Below are 27,862 nucleotides of genomic sequence, written 5' to 3'. Positions count from 1 at the left end.
TTGGCGAAGCATTTACGATATTCGATGGTAAGAAGAGAATAGAAACTGTCTACAGCATTCTTCAACCCTCTAGGGAACCGGTGGTAAAAGATAGGTCAACGTAAAGCACCCTAAAATAAACCACATGTGCATAAACGTTTAGCGTGCTCAAATTATTATGCGGCGCGAAGTGTATTCATATTGTTTGAGGTGACGAGATGGAGTAACGATTTGTAAAGCTAATTTCCCATGTTGAGAATAGCATTGCCATAGAGAAAACCATTAGTACAGTGATGAATGGTTCGACTCAAACACCCAACAATCCTGCGATTATTGGTAATACCGTCTTTGCAGGGTGTCTACCTGTGTCTTTGTAAAGAAACATTTTTTTTATGTTTATTATTATCACATTCTTTTTAAATTATTGTGTTATTAAACATTATTACGAGTTAAAACTGCATTTAAAATGATATAAAATTTTCTATTATGAGCTGATTCGACAAACCCTGCATTTTCATGATACTCGCTTTCTGTCATCACTCAACCAAAACACACACAGGGATTAAGTCGGTCCCGCTTGAACCCTTTTTAAACGGCTTTCAATCATTTTGCCACCTCGCACGACACACGTTCGCCTATTCCACTTCATCTTGGCGGAATCGTTGAGTTTGAGGCCGAACCAATGCATTGACAAACGATCGAAAGTTCCATTAACACCTTCATTCAGAAAAAGGCTTTTGCACGTGAAACATCTTCATCGGACACATCGCCGTAGTATGGAGCATACGTTTGCCTCTAGCGTTGCTGAAGAAGAGCGTGCACACTTTCCGCATAATTGAGTGTCATCGAACATTAATCTACCTCTGGCCCTTCTGCCTTCTTCATCCCGCTAAAGCTGATTTTCAAAGCAGACAAAATATGACAGTTTGCCTCACCTTTAAACCGCTCCCTTTTAAACGGCTGTAGTGAAAACAGGAAAATTAGACAAAAGATTTATTACCCATCTTCGAGTGCTTTTAGAGCCGCAAGGCAACTGGGCACCAGCAGCGTGCGATCTGCACTCAAGCGGAAAAGATTTGTCATCTTTTTTAAACACCAACCAACAAGTAAAGGTCTTACCGAGCTTCTTGCGGTATACGTGTTGAGTTCAGCAAACGAGTGTGTGTTTCGATTTTTATTACTTTCATGCATTCCTTTCGGACGTCGTGATTTATCCCCGAATGAAACTTTACTTAAAGGCAGGAAGTGCGCTGTGTGCATCTTAGCGTTGGAAAGATAAATATGATTTTGACCTGATTCTCTTACTATTGCACATGAATTGCTATACACTGCAGTTTTGCTTCGTTTGTGACGCATCACATCAGGTTTTTGAAAATTGCATGTTTGTTGACGTTTGCATTTTTGCTATACTTGCAGTAGAAAAACACACCCACTTTTGAAAATGGAATGGCAGCATTAGAGTGCCAGAGCGTATTAGGAACGAACACTGCATCGTAATTATTATTTGTTGTTTCCCTTTGGTTTCGCTGCACAAACTGAACGTGTCATTCGAAACCAAACAAACCTCTTCGAAGGTTAAAATCTCGTGTCTCTGCTAATGCTAACCACTCTACTACTCCAACCCATGCAGCTGCAGTTTTTATTTGTTTCTTATAAACGCTCAAGGACTTTATTAAAGAGGTCTCGAATGCATGAGTGCACGTTGGCAGAATGGGGATGGATTGCAAAAAAACATTTCGTTGCTGGCCGCTGACGTTTCTTCAAGCGATCCAAGCAAACATAACGACACGGCATTGGGAACCTACCCTCGAGCTAATTATTCTGACATTTTGCTGAGATCCGCCAATCTCCATCGTTAATCGTCATCACTTCTAGTGCGATACAAAAGAATTTTGTTGCAATTTGTCGTGCATTACCTCTAGCGATGGATTTTGCAGCAATATATTTGGTTAGACACAAACAAAGTTCTAGATAGGCTTACGGAGATCAAGAATGGAGCCGAATCGTGAACCTTTAATCGTAGGTTGTGTTAAATTGTCTTAACGTTTGCCAATCAAAAGCCACTCCAACCATCACGAAAAGCCTTCGGTTTGAAGGTGATCAGGCAACGATCGATTTCTATCGTTGCAAGTATATCATGTGCAGGGTATAGAGTAATCGAATCCCTCAAATGTAGAACTAAAACCCATCTCACTCATTGCTTAACTGTGCCAAAGGGTGCATCAACTCGTTGTGATTTATGCTGAAATTTGCTATGAGATAAAGCCTAGTTAGGTAGTTTAATTTTTTGTTTGTTTAGGTGTAGAAAACGTGTCCAAAAACCCGAAATACCGTTCGAAAAGTTTTGCTAGACCAGCAAAGAAAAACCATTTATTCTCTTCTAATGCTGTTGATCAACAGCTTCCGAATGACATTTCCGATCGTAACAACTCGGTAAAAGTTCAGTCACGCTCGGAAGCTCGTTAGTAGCATCGTTGTGGCACGAAACTCATTGTGTTAAGAGAAGCGCAATCTTGACGGTTAACTAATATGCCAGAGCAAACCATCATAAAATGCCACTTTCACCCAGTTTTTTTTCTTCACAAACAACTCACGAAGGCATCGTTGGCACGAGCCACACACATTGTGTAAAACGTGTTTTGTCCATTTTGTATTTATGTTGATAGTTTTGTTTAAAAAAAATAAACAGACAATAGAACCGTTTTTAACAAAATTTGTTTTTGTAATAAGGGTTGCATAATACTGGGAATTTTATCGAATAAATACGCCTAAAGTTATGCAATGATCTTTATTAAATGTTCTTATTACCAAGGCTTTCCTATGTTTTGATAGTAATTTAAAAAATGAATTTAAAGTGTACATGATGGATGACATTGCAGATAGTATTCTTAGCAAAACCTGAAAACCATCTACTCATAATCCCGCTGCGAGGACAAAGCTTGTATGCTGCAGCAAATCTAATGACGTTCATTGCAACATTAACACTCCATCAGTTTGGGAAAGGTGAGGAAAATGCATTTTCACCTTCTAAGTAATTCATTTCCCTTTTGAACCTATCCTGGCATCGTTTGTTCAACATTTCATTACGGCTTTTGTTCGTGATTAGCTAATTTAAGCCGATGGACGTCAAGATGTTGCATAAATGCAACTCTTTCGCACCCACAACGTTTTGGGGGCGATGAACAATCGACTTGACGATCCGTGCAACAAAGTCAATCTCCAGTCCAACGCAAATGTACTCCAGGGATTATAAAGTTGCTTCACAAATCGGTGATGATTCGACGGTTCTTACGTTCCCTTCCATTTATTTTCCGTCGATCGATGATAGTGTGATAGAGAATGTATCAGATATGTGTTGTGTTTATTGTTACTATTCAATTAATTGCGAACCATTGTTCAGTTGAACCTGCAGGAGGTCAAGTCTATCAGACGCTTGAAAGGCGATCACTAAAGGCAATTGTAAACTGTTTCAACCACTCTTCATTGCTTCTTTCTTACGGTATGATATTTCTAATGAAAAAAAAGGAATAAATCCGACATCTTATCCGACATCTTAAAGGGTTTCTATTGATACGAACGTACTCCTCTTGCAACTGTCCTTTTCTTAATGCAGCTTTTCCATGCAGCAATGCTGGTTTACTATTTACTCCACCAACAGCAACAATTCTTGAGTCATTTCGGATCCATCAATGATGTTGTACTTTTTGGGAAGGGCCCATTCCGTGGCGTGTGAAATAAAATACGGTATGGAACCGTGCCCACTGTGCTGCTCCGGGGCATTTCCATTCAATGCGCAACACAGTTTCCGTGACAAGATCGTAGACATAAACACGGCCACCCCCTGACTACCATTGCAATGCAATTTTTGACGTTGCAATCATCCTCCGCAACGTTCGCAATGGGTGCAGCAGCATCCGTACTGCTGCCGTTGCAAGGCGTTTTCAGAAGCCCAAACAGATCCTCCATTAATCTTGCGCCGGGAATGGTCGATTGTATGAGTATGACGATTCCTCTTCAGAAGCCGTTCGTTTTAGGGTTGAGCTGGAATGGAAAATCGCCCTTCCAGCGGGGAAGCTTGAATGTGCATCAAATGTGCAGTGCAACGAATTGCACCCGCTGGAAGGATGAGTAAATATGGTTTCTGTTTGCTGCTAACTTCTCAAAAGAGCACGAACAAAGTTTAAGAAGCACCGGGATGGAAAGCCTTGTCACAAGAGACGTCAAGCGACAAGATCGCGGCGCCGTTGGCAGAGAATAATGGTTCCAAACATAGGAAAAAGGCCATCAGATCAGGCATATACGTCTTCGCAAAACACGCATTAAACAGGTGAAATGGGTCGAAGCGTGCAGTGCTAGATGTGTAGATCTTCCGCTGGACCGACCGGTAAGACAAGACAACACAGTATCGTTATTTATGTTTCATGTCCCGTTTTGGGGCTTTTTCCCCTAATGATGCAATGACATAATACGTCGCACATACGAGATGAATCGTGTGCAATATTTTAACCAATTTATTTATAGTTTATTGTACTTCTAACACAATCATTTCCTAGTTCCATAATTTTTGTTAATAACATTGCAATTCTTTTTTATGCGTACGAAGATATTCCCAACGAATTCTTAAATATCCACAAAGCAAATGCAAGCATAAATCATCAAACAAGCAAGCGAAGCTACAGCAAACTATGTTTCGGTACCTTATTTTCCCACGCCAATAAACAGAACTGGTGAAAGTGTATCTCCTTCTTGACCAACTATCTCGAGATTTCCATCCCATATAAACCGGGCGATGCAGATGCACAGAAACAGACAAGCTAACCCTATTAAGACACGCGATTTGTAGCGCTTATCCGATCAACTTTCAACCGCCACAGGCGGCATTATGCACCGTGTGCTCATTTAGTTCCGAAAAACCCCCTAATTCTACTACACCCGTCCAGTGATCTGTTTGTCCGTTTTACGGTTTCGGAATGCACTGGTTTTCTGTCAGATTTTCCGCTTTTCGTCAATGTCTTCATAGTTTGGTTTGGCGGGAAGATTATTTTGTTAAACATCTCGCCACCTCAATATCCCACGTGCCTGATCTTTGACCGACAAAACCCCGACCAATGTTTTTTTGGCCCATTTTTTTCAGGTTCCATCTCCCCAGTCGAGGGTAAATTAAATTATATTCCTTTCATCCCGGTGATCCATTCATGCTGCTCAGCGTGGAGAATAAGTGAAATATTTTCGTGAAGAGATGTGCCGAGATGTTGGGTACAGTTTCACAGCAGAAGGTGGAACGGTGAAGTAGCGATCTCCAAAAACAAGTCGTGAATCCATCGCAGCGGGATACGACTTTGGAGTGGTTTCGAAGAAGCACAAGGTGTCAGTAGCCACGACAGTTAGTAGACAGCTAACAAGGTACTTAAAACCAGTCAACCTTACGCGGGGCAAAAGATTGCGATAGAGCATTTGGTCGAGAAGTCAGGAAATGGAGGGAAGTTTTGTTTTTTTTATTTAAATAGCCGACACGGCAGGAGCTCTACCCACAACTAGGTAGGCAGTCGTGGTAAAACAATAAAACAAAGCTTTAAAAATAAATCGCTTGTTGTAAATTCATCACTAACTTCATTCTACCACTTCAAAGGGCTTCTCACTAGACCCGAATAAAGGTCGAATGCGTTGTAAAAATCGAACACACAGATTCGAATACTAGAATCCGCTTTCGTACGGAATTGGAAATCAATCGTCATCGTAATGAGGGGGATTTTTATAGAGAGTAACATAACGGTCTCTACACTCTACGACAAACTCCACTTTTAACCACTTCTCCCCGTAAAGTGCAGCTTGCATTTTCGATGTAGCGCAATAAAAAAGCATCGCTCCCACCAATGCTTTCTCGATCCACATGGGAGAAACATAAAATTAAACGACAACAAAACGGTAAATTTGGAGCAGTCAGCAGGGCACGAAACAAAAGCAATTCGACGAAGAAAGAAAGAAAAAGGTTCAACACAGATGATGCACTCCAAATGTAGGTGACATTTCCCACTTGGTAGCATTGCTCTCGCGCACAGTAGATATGATCGATTCCGGGCCCTTTTTTTCTTTTACGCCCCCCTGTTACAGCTAATACCAAATGCGGGAAAAAGCCAGAGTACTCATTAGGCTAGTGCATTAGAAAACAATAATCACAGGGCTGCAGTAGCAGGCCAGTGACGACCAGCGAATTAACAGCAACACGCTATACATCATCTCGTGAGACCGTAGAAGACACTTACTAGCGTTCCCTAATCGTTTGGTTAAGTTCGTCGTCGTAACGATTGAACAATGTTTCATGTCGCGTTTGGAGATAGGCTTGCGGGAATTTTCTAGAGCATTTCTGTATGAATTGGAACGTAGGGTCAATTTATGTATCGATGTAACTCGTTCGTCTAGGGCCCTAATCCTCTGAAATGGTACAAACGAAGGCTTTAGAAAAAGAGAGGATGAAACTGAATTTAAAAAATCTTAATTCATCTACCTTTCCAAAGAAAATGACATTGAAAGACACTTTTTCCCCAAAAGTTCCCCAAGTTAGACACAACTTAGAATATTTATTAGGTAGTTTTCTTGTGTGTAGGTTTGATTCGATGACATAATTCCAAAACCAGATCCGAATGATGAAACAAACATTGAGCAAATGGCTACGACTGCATTAGATGCGAAGAATTTTTAATGCCCTTTCGGTGTTTCTCTGGTGTCTCGTGCAGTGTACAACGTCAACATCAAGCAAGAACACTAATGTTCAAAGCAAACAACACCCTTTCCCTTCGCCGTAATGTTGAAAGACACCAACAAAACCATTTTACCCGCATTTTTTTTTGTGGGTCCCCTTTCCATGGATGGAAAGTAAACCTTCGACTCAAACATGTGTGTATGGCGGGAAACACAACATTTGTCGGGTTTGAACCTCCCAACTATGCCAGCATAAAACGATTCGATTCTTTGCCTTCGGATGCAAGTATATGGCTTAACGCTTAAGAGGGTTGGGCTGGTGGAATGGTTGAAAATAGGAAACAAATGAAAAATCAACCCACTAAAGGCCACCAACCAAGGCAATCTGAATCGGCGAACATGTTAGGACCGAAAGGGTACTGGACATGGCTCTTTCCCTTTCACAGTTGATTACCACCAACTTGCTTTCCTGTCTGCATCATGTGCTCCCTTCGTAGCTTGATGTAAATTTGTAAATCGTTTATGTTTACAATTGAAGCATTTATTGTAAACAGTTGGAGATTTTCCTTGCACCCCTTGCTACTCACAACTCGGCCGTTTGCTCCAATTTTCGAGCTTCGTTCGTACCCTACTGGACAGCGAAGGTTTGTTATAATTTCTTGTCCCACCTCGCCCGACCGTTTCTCATCTAAAGCTGTACAATATACGTTGTGATCGTTTGTAACGAGCATGAGATTTGATGCAAAACATACTGATCGATTCGGATAAACGCGAGCAAATTTGCAACGTTTACATGTATGTGGAGGATGTGAAATAAACTTCTCCCGATTGCCCTCACGTTTTGGTTTATTTTTTCTAAGGAAGGGATTTGCTAATTTGTGACCACAACGTCGTGCCATTATTAGACCGTAATAGATTCTGTGTGTGTTACAATGTATCCAATCTGACAGAAACGATCTTAAACACGATTAGGAACGTGACAGAAAGGGCGAATTGAAATGTCTTACTCGCATAACTGTATGTTTTGTTTAAGCATTACAAAATGCATTTTTTAAATATTTTTTTTTTATTTTTAACAAACAATTTTATCCAACCAAACTCCACCGTGCTAAATTAAAAATATTTTTTTTTATTAAAATAAACCAAATCACACACAAAGAGCACTTGAAACGAGCGCCGGAGTGACCACGTCCCAAACGATCGCCGCTTGCCGTTATGCAGTTCGTTTTACATTTTCATTCAACTTCCTAGTGAACCTAGTGAAATATATTCACGTCGCGTTCCATTAATCACGTCGTTCGCTCATAATTTCTTTTCTTTCCACAGCGTGTTGCATTGGAAGACACTGCCGGTTGTGTTATGCAATCGTGCAACAATCAGATGATCAATCTCAAAACAAAACCATAGGAAACGAGGAAGTCATAGCGCACGTCGTCACACAACAACAGTGCGATATTGGCGAGGATTCGTTCTGTCGATTCAAAATTACTTGTCCGCAATGACCGAAATCATATATTTCGGTACGGAACGGCACCAAGCTGTCCCTTCAAAGTGAGAGAACATTTGTGGAACAAATTAAGCTGTAATATTACGCAAAGAAACACGCGTGTCTAATTTGCGTTCGTCACTTGCCTGTCGCACAACTCACTCTCTATCGATCGATCAATTATTGTTTCGAACATACAGCAGCAAAATCGTTTCTGTGTGTTTACCCGCTTGTCGATTACGATTGTTACGAGTCCTTCTGCTTACCTCATCCCTATTTCACTCCTCCACACCACGCGACCGACGTAACACGGACGATCGACCAGATAGAAACCAATCTTGTACATCCGCCCGTACGATTCTGCAAGCGAAGCGTCTCCGTGTCTAGGTGAAGTGTGTTTCTGCACCATACAACAAATAACAACCAGGAAAGGGCAACCTCTTTGGGCACATGTTACGTACCGTGGCTAATAATCGATAATTTCCACAAGCACCACAGTCGCCGGGAGGCATAATCGTGCGCGTTAAGGGACGCTAAACGTTCCATTCGGAAGAGTGTTGTTATAGGTACGGAAAAAAAACGGTGTCACGTGAAGCAAACCGCATAATAAACTACGAAACTGCCCAAAAGCTCACCCATCTTGTCAACGGCAGGGGCAATGGTGTAAGATAAAAGTCCCTTTCAAAATAAAAGAAAAACATATACCTCCACAGATAACTGTCCCTTTACGTAGCCTGTTGTCTTAACGCTTGTAAACCAATGTTTTCTTCCTGTGTTTTATCGCTTTAACCTTAGCGCAACCCTAGAAATTAAAATTCCCCTCCCAAAAAGGGCAAACAAAACGGAAGCTGCCACAGCTTGCAACCCCCCCCCCGAAATACCGAAGCCATGCAAACGAACTCGAACGACCAAATATTGTTTCGAACGTTGGATAAGTGGTGAAAATGTCCACCCATTACAAGAGAACACCGTTTTGCTGGTGTGGAAGGCTACGTGAAACACACAATTTTTCAGTGTAAAAACAAAACACACGGTGTACCCTTCAAGAAGGGGGCCGAAAATAAAACGGTACCGACCCTTCAGCCCTTTTGCTGAAGATACGATCGCGAGTCTGTTTGCTGAGGGTGCACATAAAACGAGATACAAAAAAATAAAAACATTGCGCTTTCTCCTTGCGCTTTACGCAAGATGCTAAAGACAATTATCTGCCGACTTTGGTCAGTTCGGGAATGGGGAAGTTGCGTGTGAAACCCTACTTATTCGTACTTTAATTAAGATAAACAGTGGGTAAACACATACACACACGTGCCTCGCTCACACTACTGGCATCGTTTCCTACCGCGAATGAGGTGATCATGCATAACCACCCAAGCTCAACTGCTCTCTTCGTATGTTAAACACAAATAAAAGATATATGATACTGAATCCGATAAGATGCATCGTAATGTTTGATGTTTTTAGCAGAAATCCAATAAAAATAAATAAATAAATAACGAAGGTTTTCCTATTGGAAAGTAGAAGATTTTAGTATTTTATCAAAATTCAATCATTCAGACTGTCACTCACAACATCACCACTGGCATGAAATTACACACAGGAATTCCATCCGAAACACATAAATTAAAACTTCAAACAACCAACATGTAACTTTGAACCCGAGTAACAAATCACCCAAGAAGTAAATATTTCCCATAATCATCAAGACAAGCGATGGTTCGATTGGCCAACAAGCTAAGCATAAAAATTATCTTCTCTTTACGTTGCAAGAATTACATAAACATTTAATTAAATAAACGTATGGCGTCATACCAGCCATCCCAAAACACGGTAATCGCCAAAAACAGCACCTCTTCTTGCCGAAAAAGGAAAGTTTACTTTGATTTTCGTTATAGATGGGAACTCACACCCCCATACCGGTACAAACATTGCATCTTGTCTTGCGTTTCATATATTATTTTTTTTTCTCCGTAAAAAAAACTCGCAATCACCTCCGCCGAAGACACTATTGCGCAATGTAATCGTCGATCGCCACCCACCCAAAAAGCGCGAATGGCCAAATGCACACGCACAGAAGCACACCGCCGATCATTGGTGCGTCAAATTGTTGAAAACAATTCCAAATTATAATTATCACCTAATACGCTAAAAGACCATCATCATCGTCACACAAGCCATTTCGGATGTAGAGGGTTTCCATTTTTTCATGGTTTCCGTTTTTGGCGGAATCAATAGACGCGTTACATCATCCTTGCGGCTGCTAGATTTTGCACAGTTTTGATACCTGAAAACTGTTATTTTACAGCGATTGCTTTTCCTGCGGCCGGATGCACCCGCGCCGGAAAACGCAGCAAGGAAGGAAAACAAAAGGGTGCCAAATTATGGTAATGTTGGAGTGAAAATAATCATTGCCTAAAGTATCATCATTTCGGTCGGCAAAGGTGTTGCATCATAATCACGATACTATATCCATTTCCCAAAAAAGTTTTCCCTTATTTTTCGCATTTTGCATGCAAATTACAAAACATAATCGACACACTACCGGTGTTGAAAATGTATGTGTGTGTGTGGAAGAGAGGTTAAGAAAAATTAGTTACCGACCATAAAACATTTAATTTTTTCCCTCAATATTATTATCAATTACCTCACCCCGTTTTTCGACTGGTTTGATTCGGTTGCGTAAGTATAGTTTGCCAATTCTACTGCATTAAATCGACGATCCTTTTAAAACGATTTGCAGAAGAGTTCTTTGAATGTTGCCGCCTGCCGCTCGGGATTAACAAGATTAAACAGCCCAGAAAGAAACTTACCTAAAATGAAAGAAGAAAGAAAAGAAAGAATACATTAACTACGGTTGTACACATCCGAACGGTGCTCATGTCGAGCACAAGGTACATCATATGGGAAAACTTTAACGAACATATAACTCATCGATCAATACGAATCTATTTCCTTTCTATCGCACCTCACATCCTCTTGGATGTAGCAAAACTGGCGCAATTGACAGAAGTATAAGCAACACTACAACTATCGATTTCCAACCATCCAGACATCCTCTTAACCTCCACAAAAAAACCCATCTTAGAGCACGTTCGAGAAGCACACACAACGGTTCACAGGTTGGAAAAATGGCAGCAAAACGCAGCCGGAAGTCGGGACCGCAAAACTCGTTGTTGATGGACGACGTGCGAAAAACCATAACATATTTTGCGCTCACAAACAACCATTCATCGTTGCTCATCGATCTCGTCATACGATCTTTGGTTTAGAGCCGGCGGCCAACATTGCTACACCGAAGCGAAATATGCGCTAAAGGTCTTGAAGAAAAAAAGGCACAGCTTCAGCTCTACAGAACACGTAATCTAACCCCTCTCACTCGATACGTGCGATCCGAAGCGATCATCCCACGGAAATTTTGTCTTCACCATGTGCGGAAAAGCTACCCTTTAGCTGTAGCACCCTTTTTCTTGTACAGGAAAAGTAGGCAGGCGAAAAGAAGAGAAAATCTGAAACATAGCTTCTGGGTTTTGGGGGTGCTGGACCGATCGGTAAGTCGCTACCGCATGCATGCATCCGTCAGTGTTCACTATCGCCGTTAATCGATCGCGAAAAAAAGAAACGTGTGGGCGAACGCTCTGTATCGGTGTATGAAGGTGTAAATTTACGAAACATCTCCATAGCGGATGAAGCAAACCAGGCGGATAGGAGCGATATGAACGTAACGTTCAGAAGCCGACAAGATACTCTGGCCCGTTTACAGCACAGCAGAACGAGAGTCTGGTAAAAGGAGCTGAAGGAAAAACAGCCAACGATCCTATCAGAGACAAAACCCACCCCTTATGGGAGAAAGGCATTTTAATTTACATCCTCTTCGGGTTGCCTTTTCACCAATTATGAAATTCTATACGACAAATCGCTCACTATCCAAAAGGCGTTTTGTGGGGGAAAAATGTGTACGATACAAGCCTGAGGCTTAGTATCGATATTCATCGATAATACCTTATGGCACCATCGACGCGAGGAAGATAGTGTGATAAAAAGGCAGCAACACAGGTACATGTGCATAACAGACATGTGCTGTTACACGAAGCTGTAAGATCAGGTTGCCGTTTTGTGAGTATCGTGTAAGGTGGCCTCCCACATCCTGAAGTTCGGCATTAGATGAAAAATAAAATAGAAACACGGTAGTAGATGTATTCCGCGGTACACATCCAGTAGCGTTACATCGTGATTTCAGTGGGTTGATTCTTCTAAATCTTGTTCGAGACAACATGGGATATAATTTCAAGTGGGATAGTACTACGCTTTATTCTCCTAATGTTTCAGATATGAGAAAAAAAACAAAATGCAGGATGTCAATCGTATGGAATCTCTGGATAAGGACCCATTGTACGATCGATCGCTTTCATCTCGGAAATCGGAACAATCATTCAAATCCCAATCAAACGATTTTGTTTGTTAAGACCGTCAATGATTTCCGGTATACTTTCCAACAATACAGTAAGTAGTATATAGAAATCAAAACCATCTCACAGTCGCCTTCATGTTTGCAAAACAAGCCACGAAACGCTCACTGACGCTTATTCTATTTGCCATCGTGGTAAAAAAGTGAAAGACTCTTCATCACTTTCCAACTCGACAAGCGATCTTTAAGCAATGATCGGTAAAAAATCACCTCTTGTTACAGCAGGCGCATTAAACCGAAACAGAGCCAATCGTTTTCAAATACCTTTCGTTGATTGATTCGTTTGAACAGCCTTTGCCACACTTCAAAACAAACTTTACTTTTCATCACGCTCCCGGCACTGCGATCCGATGGATGATGGAGATTTTGCAACGCAAATTGATTCCATCAACTATTCAAATCATACAACAACACCGGAAGGTTGGTTTACGAAAAATTTCACTTCATACCTATAGACCTTTTGTAAGGGTACACCTCCTTATCCACCACCCCGAGAGGTTGTGCTTGAAGAATGATGGAAAACCGAGCTGCGGAAAAGGAAAACTGAAACTAACCACGCGACAAGTTCGTTGTAATTGGATTGACTGTTTCCTTGACGTTCCTGTCGTTTCTGCTGTGTAACGTAAACATGTACCACAGACAGTACGAAACATCAAATCAATAATTGAATAATTTCCATAACAGCTCACAGAACCGTCGTTGACAATTCACGAAACGGCGCACGATGGCTTGCGAAAGGTTTCGAAATGTGTTATAATATGGTAATCATATGACACGCCGGTTCTTTTAAAAATAGAAATGTCGTAAAAATGTTACACAAAATTTCTTCAAAGTTTATATTTCTTTTTTGCTCAAATTTATTGTTAAATAATACTTCAAGCATTATACAGGGAAATGAGAAGATATAAAGCCAAAAATTACAGAATTGCTTATTAAATTATCAAGAAAGCAACATCTTTATACGATGCACATCAACATCGCTAATGGCTCATTTAGAGAACTTTAGAGAGAGTATTCTCAATTCTAGAGGACGAGGTGAATTTTACATTATTCATGCTACCATCGTTCATAAATGTGTATTATAACCGTTTGCAACGGTCTTGCTCTTCTCTTATTATAAATATTAAATTAAGACCTAAATGCAATGTGCTAACGCAATCCGACGTTTTGCTGACTAACTTACAAATTGCATTTGATGTGATGCGTCTGATAATCCAAAAATCGATTACGGTGAAAAAGAGTTCCATACGATGTACAGCAACTGGGTTGTTTTCTTAATAACTATGATTATATTTTTTCTGTTCCTTTCTACCATTTATTACCTCTTACAGATAAGCACCAAATACTAAAGAACCATTAAAGTTGTGGAATAATATGTAACCAACTCTCATTCAGGTTGGACACACTCATCTAACTATATTACATTGTAAAAACCACAAAGTTGAAGTTGAGCAGTATGAAGTTTTTACAAATCGATAATCCCAGTGAAATACTTCCAATCGGATGCCGTTTGCTTCATCTGTTCGGATTAGGACGTGACAATCGCTTTAAACTCGTGTATTGGATTCAATGTTTAATATATCTAGTGTTTAGCATCATACCACGGATCTTACTTCAGATCGATGATGTTGTCATGCTGCTTCGACTAAGTTCGGAAATAGTGTTCATAATATATCTTTGTTTACAAATCGGAGCACTTTACTTTCGGCGCGCCCATCTTTACCAGCTGGTGGATATGCTCGAGCAGTGCACCCAACAACCGTATTCGGAGGAAATACAAACGTTCTTCATTCGATCTAACGTTAAAATTAACAAATCGTCCATAGCATATGTGAGATTTTTCCTGGTGATATACATCTTGTACTGTACAATGTCACCAATAGCATCATGCATGGTATATGTACGCAATATGCGAAATGAGACGGGTGAACAAGAAGAATTCATTATCTCCTCGGAAATGAAGTACGTCTTTGCAGTGAATAGTATCCTGCTATAGTGCTAACCATTATTACCATTATACTGATGCTTACAGCTTGTACTATTTGGACATCCGCTACAATCCAGTACACTACGCGATCTACGCTGGAATCATATTTGTTCTGTCAGGAATATCTTCTTTATCTCTTTGCACCAAGGACGTCGTGGATATAGCAGCCATTAAAAGTGCCACATTGATGTTTCAGATAACCGCCAGACAGATTCGAGAGTTGCACGGTCAATTCACACAAAAGCAGCTCAACAGAGTCATTAAATCGCATCGTGATACACTATTATGTAAAAACAAGCTACAGGCTGCTCTCAATTTATCCTTGCTGTTTCAGCTTGCTTCTTGTAGTGGTATTTGGTGTCTGATGGTGTTTTATATCTTGCTGATGGTATGTCGCAAAATACCTATTTATCTATTCTCGACTTATTTCGTTTTTTTTTCGCCTTAGGGATTGGACTCCAGAATTCTAAATCTCATCCTACTGCTGCTAATTGTATCAATTGAAACATACGCATACTGCGCGTTAGGCACTCAGCTGACAGAAAGTGTAATGCTATAGCAAAACATTGTAATATAAATGTACATATACTAACTACTATTTCTTAACCACACAGGGCGAAGATGTTCTGATGGCTATACAGCAGCTTTCTTGGAACGACCAATCAGTGACAATTCAAAGGCAGATACTCTTCATGATTCGTCGCTCGCAAGTACCCATCGCCATGACTGCAGCGAACCTATTCTACGCGAACGTGTTACAATTTAGCCAAATTGTTCAAAAATCCTACTCATTCTTTTTGGTGTTGAAGAATGTATTTTAAAATCATTTCAACAAAGTGCTGCTAGCTAAATGGTGAGTTTCCAGCAAACGAAGTCATGTGAAGCGATCATTGCTAAGAACAGTACAGTAGAAAACAATAATTCTACATGATCACACATGGGGCCAATAATTTGCCTCATATTCTTCTTCTTGGCTTAACGACCTGACAGGTCACGCCGGCCATTTCTGGCTTACTAGACCTTATTTTTACCACGTAGCCGGATAGTCAGTCCTTGCTACGGGGGAACGGTCCGGATGGGATATTATCCGGATGGGCCTCATATTACACCCAGAATAAATATCATTTATTTTAGATTACATAAACTAGACATCGTTGTGTAGCCGATTATTTGATTTGCTTAGTGTAATGGTTTAAAGAACCCTGCACTCCAATTACTACCGATTGATTTGTAATCAGTAGATTTCATAAACGGTGCACAATCACCTACCGTTTAAAGCAATATGTGCAAACAAACGTTTCAAAGAGTCATTATGTTATCAAATATGTATATAAATGCAATGGGCGGCACGCAAAGGATCCTTAATTCTAGCCGTTGTTTTTGATGTCTTAACACCTTTGAAGCGCTAATTGGCAAATTAAAAGAGGATAGTAGAACATCTATCGAAGACACACGAATCAAATATTCGTATACATAAGCACTTTGATACAACAATCAGGCATGATTTAACACTTACTTTAGAATCAAACGAGAAGTGTTACTGTAACCATGAAGTTTCTTGAAATCGACGATCCTCGTGATGTGCTCCCGATTGGTTGCAAAATGCTTAAGCTTTTCGGTTTACCACGCGACGCAAGCTTCAAATACTGGTTCTGGTTGCAATATGCAGTTTACATAGTTTTTGGTTTGATAACGCGATTACTCATGGACATCGACGAACCAATCGCTCTAGTGCGCGTAGGATCCGAAATTGTGTTTACGATATATCTCCTCACAGCGATGATCGCTCTATACAGTCCGCGTAATGATATATACCAATTGGTCGACATGTTGCAAGAATGTGTGAATAAATCTTACACGGAAAATATTCACTCATTTCTGATCCGTACAAACACTAAAATTAATAACTCATCAGTGAAATATTGTAAATTATTCCTGTATGAATCTATGGCTTACTTCGGGTTGCCCTTGATTGCAACGTTTGTCGTGTGTGTGAAAAACATGCGGAACTCCACAGGTGAACAGGAAGAATATGTCCTGCCCACGGAGCTGAAGTCAGTATTAGCATTATATCAAATTATGTTTATTACAAGAATACTTTTCTAATCCTCATCTAGCTTTTACTACTTGGAAATTCGTTACAATCTGCTTAACTATTCAATTTACATTTTGGTGGTTACTGCGTTAAATTTGATAGGCGCACTTATATTGTGTACTAAGGACGTGGTACATTTTTCTCTTATTCGAACTGTATCAATGTTGTTCAAAGTCACCGCCATGCAAATTCGGGAACTACCACCAGCGGCCTCACAAGCCGACATTAATGTTGTCATACGGTCACATCGCAATACCCTTCAATGTGCTACAAAATTACAGCAAGTGATGAATATGGCGTTAATGATACAGCTTACATCCTGTATCGTCATCTGGTGTCTGATGTTGTTCTACGTACTGTTAATGGTGTGTGATAGTGGATTTTTTTTATGAAAACAACAAATATACGCAAGTTTTAATACATATCCTTTTGCTATTTTCATGCAACTCCACAGGGAATTTCTTCCAAGGTACTCAACATTTCCTTACTTATCTTTCTTATGACATTCGAAACCTACATGTACTGTCAATTAGGAACAGAATTCACTGATTCGGTAAGTCAATCACAACCACCAATTTTCCCTCAGAATCACTCATCCATACGTTCAACTTTTTCAGGCTGATCAAGTGTTCAATGCCCTACAGCAACTAACCTGGTACGAACAATCCGTACCGATCCAAAAGCAACTTTACTTCATGATACAACATTCCCAGAGATCCATCGTATTGAAAGCGGGAAAACTGCTTCCCGTCAATATTGCCCAGTTTAGCGAAATTGTTAAGAAATCGTACTCGTTCTATCTCGTCCTGAAGGATGTGTTCTAATACCCGTGTTAGTTACAATGTCTATACGCAATATATCCCTAATCGTTACATGTCACACGTATATCACTCAAAACATCTGTACAACCGTACATTAACTTGTCGCACTACTTTCAATCTACACTGTAGGGGGCGTTTTATTATGTAAAAGCAGTCACAAGCTATAAGTAGCCTATCCATAGAGGACCTTCCCAATATTCTCATTGTGTCTTGTAGAGAGATTGATCACATTACATTTACCAGCATTTGTAGCATTCTTCTAACGCACAATATGGTTATTTTTGAGCCATTCAACAATCCCTTGGAGATATTGCCGCTACCACTAAAGCTCTTTGCAAAACTTGGCGTAACTCAGTATTCTGTCGATCGTGTTCGACTTTTAATCTTCAACTCCTACTTGCTGCTCACATTTTTCATACCGAAATTTTGCCTCGGGTACGACACCATCCCTCAATTCTTTCGAGGCGTTGCCGAAGGTATGTGTGGAGTGAATACTTGTATTACGCTGTTTTGTCTTTCTTTCAAAATGGACCAAATGGAGATGTTGCTGCGAGATCTAAAACTTTGGACCGATATAGGTAAGATTGGCGATATAAGTAAGACATCCTATATTTTTCACTCTATTTTTTATATTTCAGTGAGCATTACCGATGAGTACAAACAAATTCTGATCACTCTTAACACGGGCATCCATAAATACACAAAGTACTACTTTATTTTTACGAATTGTATCCTTGTGGCTATGATGGCCAGTTCTACGGCTGGTGTACTGTACATTTACACCTCGCAAACTCCCGGCCAAACTGTTTCCTTCCCACTTATAATGGAGCATCGTCTATACACATTGAATGCTCACCATGATCTTCTTCATTGGTTTTTGTATCATATGTTACTTATACCAGCTATCCTCATAATGGTGATTATATACACGGCCAAAGCTGGAATGTTCTTCGGTTCGATTTGTTTCTGTTCGACGCTGTTCAGTATCCTTGCGCTTAAGATCGATCGACTGCGTTTTCTAATCACCACTGAACAGTATACAGCCGAGCTTAAAGAAATCATTGTACTACATCAGTTAGCCATCAGATGTGCGAAATTGTTGCAGAAAATACTTATGGACGTAATGCTCGCGCAGTTCACCGGTTGTGTGTTGATTTGGTGTTTCTTTTTCTACTCGATAATGATAAGTGTAAGTACCAGGCAGGACACAAAAGTGAAACGGAAGTTATCAACCATTTTCTTGCACTTCAAAGGGAATTACTGTGGAAGGTGTAACAGTGGCCGCTATACTACTTTCCTTTTCCATGGAAACTTTTATCTTCTGTCTGTTGGGCAATGAGCTTACCATCAAAGTAGGTTTAAACTTTAACAAAATGATGGTAGATTGTAGTGCTAACAGTAATATTTTGTTACCAAAACAGGGTGAACAAATCAGTGCAGCTGTATACGCAACCGATTGGTACGAACAGCCGATTAAGATACAGAAACTAATCATACCTATCATACAGCAGGCCCAACAAAGAATTGGAATAACTGCGGCCAGATTTTACTACATTGATGTCAAACGATACGGCAAAGTATGTACCATCCAAATGTTATTCAAACAACAAAGCTCACTAACAATTATTTGTCTCTTTACTAACAGAACCTAAAGACCGCCTACTCATTCTATCTGCTCCTGAGGGATATTTTTTAATCTAAACGGCAAAGGTATACATTTTAAAGGGATCTCCTTTCAACCACTAGTCAACCACGAGTAGATCGAAGAAGTTCGATGCATATTTCACAAGAAGCGTTCATGCATATGATTTAAAAATCGATAACCTGATTCACTATCAGTTAATAGACATTTTTTGCTCTCTGCAATACGCTCACTATGCAAATAGAAATGTCACTCACAATAATGTAGGGTTAGTTATGATTGCAAGTTAATCAGCATGTAGTTCCATTTACAAAATAAATACAAATCGACGTAGTGCACAGCTAGAACCATACCTGATTGCTAAATCCTTCAGCACACACCGAAAAGCTGACAAACCATGAAGTTCTTCTTGATCGATAAGCCTCCTGGTGTGGCGACCATTGCAATAAAGTTGCTTAGACTAGTCGGAGTCACGAAGTTAGAAAGATGTGAAGTGTTTAAAGTTCGAACCATGTGTGTTGCTTTTTGTGCTCAAACAAATGAAACAAACAGAAATACTCACATAATGATGTTCCACGGAGAAATATAGTTGCATAACGAGTTCGTACAGGTTATGGTCTACTACAAATTGTCAATTGATTGGAACAGGACGCTTTGTTTCCAATAGCAATAATTGAATAATAGGAGAAATTATTCATCACCATGTACCTACTCCGGATGACGTCAAAAATTAAAGCTAATCAATAAAATTGTCTGTTGAGTGTACACTCCACCAGCAACAAAACAAAGATCCCGTACTCCTGTTAGGTAACACAAGAGCGCAGTTCATTGAAGTTCTTTCCAATTGAGGCCAAATGTTGACCGCAAGCCGCGGGCTATCTGCACTCGGATTAAAAGTGTTTTCACAGATCACGTCAAGAGCGCTAATCACACACCGCAAGCGAATGGCCTACTGCCTGCCAAACAACTGTGTGTGCTCCAGTGCCAATAAAACTCCTCTGGGTAACTGGATGTAGACACACGGAAGGTCGCACCTACCAGACCAAACCCTATTTTTCAAACCATTCGATTAAACCTTCTCTCTGTGGGATCCCATGTAGTACGGCATCTAACCTCAACATGATGATGACGCTTTTCTGTGCCTTCGGGCTACTTCTGATATGGCTGATCTAAACCTTTGCTCATTCGAGCAGAGTAGCTGGGCTTTTTAATAATATGTTTTGCTTCAACAACAACAATAAAATCCCCTGTCAATACAACGAACTGTTGCAATCATGGAAAGAAGGCGAAGTTTTATCCCTTTACCCTGAGCGCACCGATCCCGAACGTGGCTAACTCGTACCCAGGCCTTCAAGATGTGTTGTTCTTCCTCAATAAGCAAGAAGGAGTGTGATTTCACACTAGAATGATACTCCCGGGGCCGCAAAAGTACAATCCATTCAACAAGCAACACCTGAAGCCTCGTGCATAATAACACAGCTTTAATGAGAGTCACAACACCAATCGATTGTAAGCCGCCGGTGGTAGGTTTGGTACGATTGCTTTCAATTTGTGCACCATTGTCAGTGCAACTGCTACCACCGCTCAGTTGCACCACACTCAGGACGACTGTTGAAGGAGCAGCTGGCCCAGAAGCAGATAGGAGGTTGCACAATTATCCAAACCACTGTACATAACTAATTCACCAGGGATTTACTTGCAGCACGATCTCTTGATCGTGATTGACGTCATTATCGATGACCGATGTTCATCGGGTTTGGTTTGTCGGGTTGAGATCATAGGTGGTACATAGGTACATAGGTGGATCTCGGTCTTAAGTCCCCGTAGTATTTTACTACAATTCTACGCAGAAAACTCTGGAATATCTCTTTATTAACATTTCGCGATCATTTTAAATTCCCCCCAACATGTAAACTGTAAAGCACTGAGTACAATCTACCCTAATTAATTAAATACCAACTCGACGTGCCAGAGGTTGAAAGGGCACATCCTCTAAGGTACCGTTCCGACTCGTACCGGTTGCAGCAAGCAAGAAGAAAATCTCGTTTACTCTCCATCGCTTACCACGGAAGTCGTGAAAGTAATCTTGCACCGCAGAAGCACGAACCGATCCGAAAGGTGCACACGCCCGCTCACAAACAGCAAACAGCAATAAAATTAATTATTCAACTACTGCCCTGACTTCTAACCTTCTGACTAGCTGGTAGAGTTATGCTGCACATGTACCTCTGCCGTGAGCTTTGTTTGTACCACCGAAAGCGATTATATGGGTGGGAAGAACAACGGAACGTACATCGCATATCCCTCCCTTTCCCTTGTGTAGTTTTCGTTGAAGCTTTTACTTACTTTTTCCGATGTTCCTTGCGCTAGAGATGTTCCAAAAAGAAATCAACTACTTTATTGCACCGTTGCATACCGTCGTGCAAACAAAGTTTGCTTTACACCGTGAAAAATGTATGAACACATGCAGCTTGCTTGCAGTTCGGTTACAGTGGAACTTACACGAGAAGAGAAACCCGATAATCTAAAGGGCATAAATGACGATTTTATCTTTTCTCCATGGGCTTTTTTTTTTAGCGAAACTTTAACATGTCCTACGTATGAAACAAAGCGACTGGGCCTCCCCGAGGTTAAGTAAACACGGTGAAAATCTATTAGAATCTAAAAAGGTGAACCGTGCGACCTCCTCCTGGTGAAGGCAGTATTGCATAAACGGTGCAATAAACCATGGTCCGTGGGCACCGATCGGACCGGAGATCAAGATGTAATCTTGGAACCGCAATGGGAAACTCTTGGTAGGAAAAACGCACTATAGTACGTGAGAGGATGGTATGTGGGAGTGGAAGGTTGTCCGATGCGATTTGTTCAACCGGGCGGTTTTATTTGGTTCTTTTGCTGTAGGGCAAGCGTTTGATTTCTGCTACGTTTCACGATAGAAAGTCAATAATACTGTTTACATTATTTTAGAGGTATACGCACTTTTGCATTGCTGACGAAAGGTCCTGAGAGTGGTTCATCTAAATCGGCAAACATAGGAAAACAAATCGTTACTTTTACCGTTTGATTTGACTAAACACTGGCGGTTGATTTTATTTAATAATAAGTTTTCTTTTATTTCTGAAGAACGATGAGGCCGTACTGCTTTATTCAATATTCCAACGAAGAGCGAAATTTTATCGTCGTCGTCATCGTCATCAGAATTAACATAGAAAAGTGACTCGCAAAGTGAAAATGTATACAAAAAATCTCCCAAAAGTAGAAAACGGACAGGGTCGTTAGCGTGTAAGGGGGAACCATGAATAATGGACTCCACTTTGAGGCAACAAACAAGATACGTCTTCTGAGCTAATGGAAAACGAGAATCAGCGGTCCTAACTGGATTATGGGCTTTTTTGTTTCCTCAACAAGCGTACGATGTTGTTGTGAACAGCAAAAGGTACGAACTTAACGCTTCCTTAGTAGATTTTACAATACCGATGCGCTGCAATCTTTGGTACACACTTCTACCCCGTGGTACTTGTTCGAATGAAAAACGATGACACTATGAAGCTTAGGCAAGCATTAGCCGACATATAATCGAAACTCACCGTGTTGGACGATCGTTCAAGGGAAATAAAAAAGCCCGATTCCAATAAGCAATGTTTTCTGGTCGCAAAAGGGACCCACATGTTTGATTTATGCGAGTGCATCGCGTTGCCGCATTTGTGCATGAGTTAACACGCCACACGAGGTCAAAGGTGGTGAGGTCCGCGTGAGAACGCTTTTCCTCCCAGTGCGCTACAAAACAAAAAGTGAACGCTAACCGGCATGAGAGAAATAGCGCAAGACATATGATGTGCAAACTTTAATTTCATTTTACTTCGAAAAACTTATCGCTCCAAGACACAAACAACCTAAAAAAACGAAATTAACTGATTCACATTTCATTATGAATGATCCGAAGCGAACGAAACATTGCGTCCAAGTTTTACCACGAAATGACCATGGGAAAACTATAATTTACCTCCAAATTCAATCCATCCCCCATACCAATGGAAGCCCATTTATAAGCGATTCAACTAGAAAAACCTATAACGCTGTAGACTTATTAAGGGAAGATAAATCAACCTAACCAATGTTTCCCAGACGCTCAGTGTCTGCGAGGTACGACGACTAAGGGAAAAGGGTTTCCATTTCCTACCGACGGAGGTTTGGTTTTAAAACGTTCGACACACGCAACCGTGACTAAACGATACGTACAGCGGGAGGCAAAAATTAACGTATACCTTACATTACGTGCCCACGATTGAGGTCTGGAAAATCGACGTTCATTTTTAACCTGTACGCAAGGATAGTTGCATGAAGCCAGCATAAATCATCCAACATTGGAAGCTGTCCATTGTGTGTATTCTGGAGCAGTTGGACAATTTTGGAGAGAAGCGCCCTAACAAGGTATATCGAGTATCTTAATACATCTAGGTTACACAACTGCTGCAAAGAATAGGTTGTCTTCCATCTTTTTTTTTAGCAATGGTCTCTAGTTGAAGGGATACAATTGGGTCGAGAAAAAATGCTACCCATATGTTGTCAGAAACAATCCAAACATTACTTTCTCCGGAGTTCGTTAGAGAAAATGGAGAGGATAGTTCTGGAAACATTTTCCCCATGGAATCAAACATACTGATCAAAGTTGGTTGTTTTGCCGGTAACTAGCGTGAAAGTATGGTTGACATAAATATTGCTCCAGCTAACTGACGGAAATCCAGAAGGAAATCTGCGCGACATTTATGACAGTCGTCCACCCCAATACCCCAACCGAGAAAGAAACACGAATGACACGACACACGCGTACTACACTGTACTTTCTTCTACCACGCAATCAAAGTGCTTCTAGGCGAACAAATTCAATGCCTCAAATAGTTGAGCGGTACGTATACATTCTGAAGCAAGTGATCTCAAGACATACTGCCAGAGACAATACGCGACACAGTTTTTCTTTGACCTACGAGTATACAGAGTTACGGACGGTCGTTCGATCGGATAAGCAAGCTTTAATCCACATTTAGGGCGACTTGAATCCATAACGACACCGCACCAAGAGAGACCACCGTGGATGGAAGAAGTTAGACACTCTTAGGACGATGAAACCCCAACCAGGAAGTTGTCACAAAATATTCGCTTTACACTTTGCACACACCGTTGAAGTTGGGTTATGGTGAATGTGCGGTAATTGGAGAACACTGCTATTTTCTTTCTTCCAATCATTTCATTTCTTGACCACAGCGTGTCGGTAACCATTTTCTGTACGTCATACTTTGGACAGGCGGTAGAATATCGTTTTCTATCACTTTCTATTCGTCCAGTTTTAGTCACAATCTGTATGGTCTTTGATTAGCAGCAGAAAAAACACAAATCGAGGAAGTTGGAGCTTTATTTTCTTATATTCCAGTGTAGGTCTCTGACATATTCAGCTCAATAAATGAAGTTAGCGTGGAAATAAATTCGCTACAGAAAGCTTACTCAGGAGCTATAACATAAATTCGACCACACCCATTGAACACCTTCGAAAGGACAAGTCCTTTACGCTACGGTGTACTTATTTCCTTTATACGTCCAAAGTCTGAGTAGTATTTTATCCATAAATTCCACGCCCTCTTTACTTCAACCTGTTGGTGGTTCACATTTTTGCTGTGTAGTTCCTTTCTATGCATATCTTACCATGTTACCAGATTCGCTTTGCATATCACTACCCTGTCGGTCGATGGACCGAACGGACGGAAGGAAAGTTCAGCTGTTTGAAAATGATTCGCTTCCCGGCAACCCGTAAAACGAGGGGAAAATCAAAGGTAGCTATATTTGCGAACCAGAAATAACCATGTACAATGCGATTTAACATATTTCGTCCATTTCTATGCGCATACCATTTACAGCTGGCTGACATTTTTCCTACAAAACAAAGAACTAAAAAACCTTTGACTCTGTTTGTTATAAATCGATCACCAGACAAACACGAAATGTCCGCTCGGGATTGTCTGCGCTTGGCAACAAAACAAAGCGAAAAGAGACATTCGATAGTGCCTAAAGCTATTCTCAAGCACTCAAAGGTAAACAAAGCGGCCACGAAACTTCACCACGGAAACTGTGTCAATGATGTTTGTTCGGTTTATGTCTATGAGTTCACATCGTTCAAAGTGCCAGAAAATCTTCCTCAAGCAATCCAACAGACGTTGACCGCAATATGGGCCAAAAGTGGTAGTTTCCCCAGTAACGCCAAACAAACCAATGCTGGGAGTGACAATCGAACTCACTCTCACTGCCTGTCCAGAACTAAACAACATCATCAACATTGACGTAACGGAACTGTTTATTTAAAATCGTTAAAAAAAGATATCGCCCAAAAAGAGATATTGGACATTCTGCAGGAAAAAGTTTAACCGCAAAGGTCAAACTAAAATCACTACAACAAGAAACATAAACCTGACAAGCATGGTCCTGTTGTCAATTTCGACATAACGGCTTTGCGAAGGTAACATCATTCATGGAAGACACGCTCAAGATCAATGAAGTACGAAACGATAGTAGCATGTCTGCAAAACTAAGAGAGTCTTCTTCGTTGGTGGAATGACGGGAATGCAAAAAAGTGACAGCTTCAAACACAGCTGGAACATAGGAAGTCTGACACGGCTGCGACCACCATCGATCACGATTTTGATGTAGCGAGAATTTAACAATTGGAACAGGAGCTGTACACCTTGATTTCTTGGTTGTACACTCGATACGAAGACATGCAACATCGTCAGCTGTCGTGTTGCTTGATTTTGTACATGAAAAGAGTAACTCTGCAACACAATATCATTCTACTTCGTTTCTGCATGATCCTTTCGGTCGGTCTTTTGCCTAAGTTCGCTAATGTTTTTCGCTGGCAAAAGGAATATTCAACACACTCAACACTCTCACTCTTACTGTACCATTGCCAGCAGAAGAACGGATTCCACCAAACACAATTTGTTGTGGCGTTAATTCCGGTAGGAGCTGGAGATTGGTTGCGCACCATGCCGCAACATGGACACCACACGAACTGGGCATTCAAATTGATTTATGAAACGACTCAATTCGCTACGGTACCTTCCTCGATCGCTGTGAGGCACGAGTTTGCATCGCACCTTGTGATCTCTTCCTTATGAGGTACACTGGGAACAGCCGCAAGGATGCTTCTGGGAACCGCGTCCCGTTTCACTGATCGTATCGTTGTGGACACACACAAACGTAGTTCGTGCTTGAGCAATAACGCTAACAATGAACATCATCTGTTGCTTCATGGGAAAGTGAATGCCAACTGCCGACCTAAGACGACATCAATGCACTTCTAGCATACGACAGTCCACCAGAGCTCTGCAAGTGCATCTAGATATTCCCGGAATTCTCGACTCTTGAACTCCACATTACATCCTACGAGCTGGTATAGAGAACATCCACAAAAGCCGACAAATTTATCAGATCTCGCACAAGCTTCGTAAGCTGAGAACTGTGTCCAGAAACCACAAGCGCCACACCGCAAGGCGAAAGTGAATTTTTGGATCACTGCACGGAAGATCTCTTCTCGTTTTCCTTTCTTGTGGTTTGCCTTTGAGTGTTGTTTAATTTGTCAAAAAATGATTCAGTGCTTTAAGAGAGATCCTACTTAAATTGCGTCTGCAAAGGAGTGGCAATTGATTGTGTCACGCACAATTGATCCGAAAAGCTTGTCATGCAGCTACCGTTTGACGTTTCTTCAGTCCCGCTTCAGTTTATTCGGTTATTGTCACTTCTGCTTCTTAGCTATTACATTTTGCTGACGTATAACACCTTCCACTGTATCAAAAGCACAAGACGAAGCCCATTAAGTGTCATTTCGATTCAGACATACTGGGTTCATGTCAACCGCTTCTTCCTGATCACCTCCTTACAAAGGCGTTGTTTAGTTGCTCAACTGAATAATCGAATTTCGCCACACCATTTTACCGCACACAGCACGAGGCATAGCTTCGCTAAGCTTCAGAACAACAGAAACACGGTACATGACAAACGTTGAAGAAATGGGCAAAATAAAATAGCAAACCAAGGCACCGCAACATAACATTTGCAGGAAACAGGAGAAAACATACAGAAAACTGAGGCTAGATTGGACGGTAGGTTGTGGTTTCGTTATGGAACAAATGTAACCAACTGACACAGGAATAAAAAAGGAATTTCCGTCGTCCAATCTAACAAGCAGGAAAACAAAAAAAAAAACACACACACACACGAGACAAACCGTACGAAAAAGGCGCCACCGTAAAGACATCGGCTGTTGGTTAGGTAATGGTTATTTCTGCCGTGATATTCGTTTATTATAATCCACTGTACAATTAATTTTGAGTACGGTCAACAAAACGAATCATTTCGAGGCACGTTACACAACACAAGAAACAGCATGCGGTGAGGGGTTTTGCCTTTCTGGCGGGCACCCGAACAACACGGGCACGTGTTTCTTCCTTTCCATTCGTATGGAGATCTCAAGTCCCTGCTAATCCCGTACTAAAACCCCTATAAATGATATTTAATACATCAAGATCTAACGAACAAATGTCGAACGATTTGTCTGCGATCCAAAAGGGCCGCCATAATCGATTCTCGACTGCACCAAAAAGCCCTCCACGGTGTCCTTTGTGGAGATGTGCCATAAAACATAAT

The 27,862-nt window shown here is 40.9% G+C and overlaps 3 protein-coding genes across 5 annotated transcripts in view; 2 read left to right on the top strand and 1 right to left on the bottom strand.

Annotated features, from left to right (window-relative positions):
- The window catches only part of LOC125763352 (klarsicht protein), a 161,759-nt gene that overhangs the window by 19,196 nt on the left and 114,701 nt on the right, over positions 1-27,862 (bottom strand). The window lies entirely within an intron of this gene.
- Positions 15,438-17,533, top strand: LOC125763603 (putative odorant receptor 69a). Its single transcript, XM_049426947.1, has 3 exons — positions 15,438-17,073; positions 17,163-17,261; positions 17,326-17,533. The coding sequence occupies exons 1-3, from the start codon at positions 16,870-16,872 to the stop codon at positions 17,530-17,532; spliced, it is 510 nt and encodes a 169-aa protein (XP_049282904.1). The 5' UTR covers positions 15,438-16,869; the 3' UTR covers position 17,533.
- Positions 17,801-27,862, top strand: part of LOC125763489 (odorant receptor 4-like) — a 54,284-nt gene continuing 44,222 nt past the window's right edge. The window contains exons 1-4 of one of the 3 annotated variants that reach the window (XM_049426736.1): positions 17,801-18,107; positions 18,168-18,718; positions 18,783-19,106; positions 19,175-25,774. In XM_049426736.1, coding sequence (XP_049282693.1) covers positions 17,801-18,107; positions 18,168-18,718; positions 18,783-19,106; positions 19,175-19,225 — 1,233 coding nt within the window. In that variant the 3' untranslated portion in view covers positions 19,226-25,774. Of the gene's footprint in view, positions 18,108-18,167; positions 18,719-18,782; positions 25,775-27,862 lie in introns of those variants that run through there. The other 2 variants (XM_049426735.1, XM_049426738.1) reach the window with 2 other exon arrangements.

The sequence above is a fragment of the Anopheles funestus genome, chromosome 2RL (genome assembly GCF_943734845.2).
Source record: "Anopheles funestus chromosome 2RL, idAnoFuneDA-416_04, whole genome shotgun sequence".
Lineage (NCBI taxonomy): Eukaryota > Metazoa > Arthropoda > Insecta > Diptera > Culicidae > Anopheles > Anopheles funestus.
This window is presented reverse-complemented; position numbering and strand designations above follow the sequence as displayed.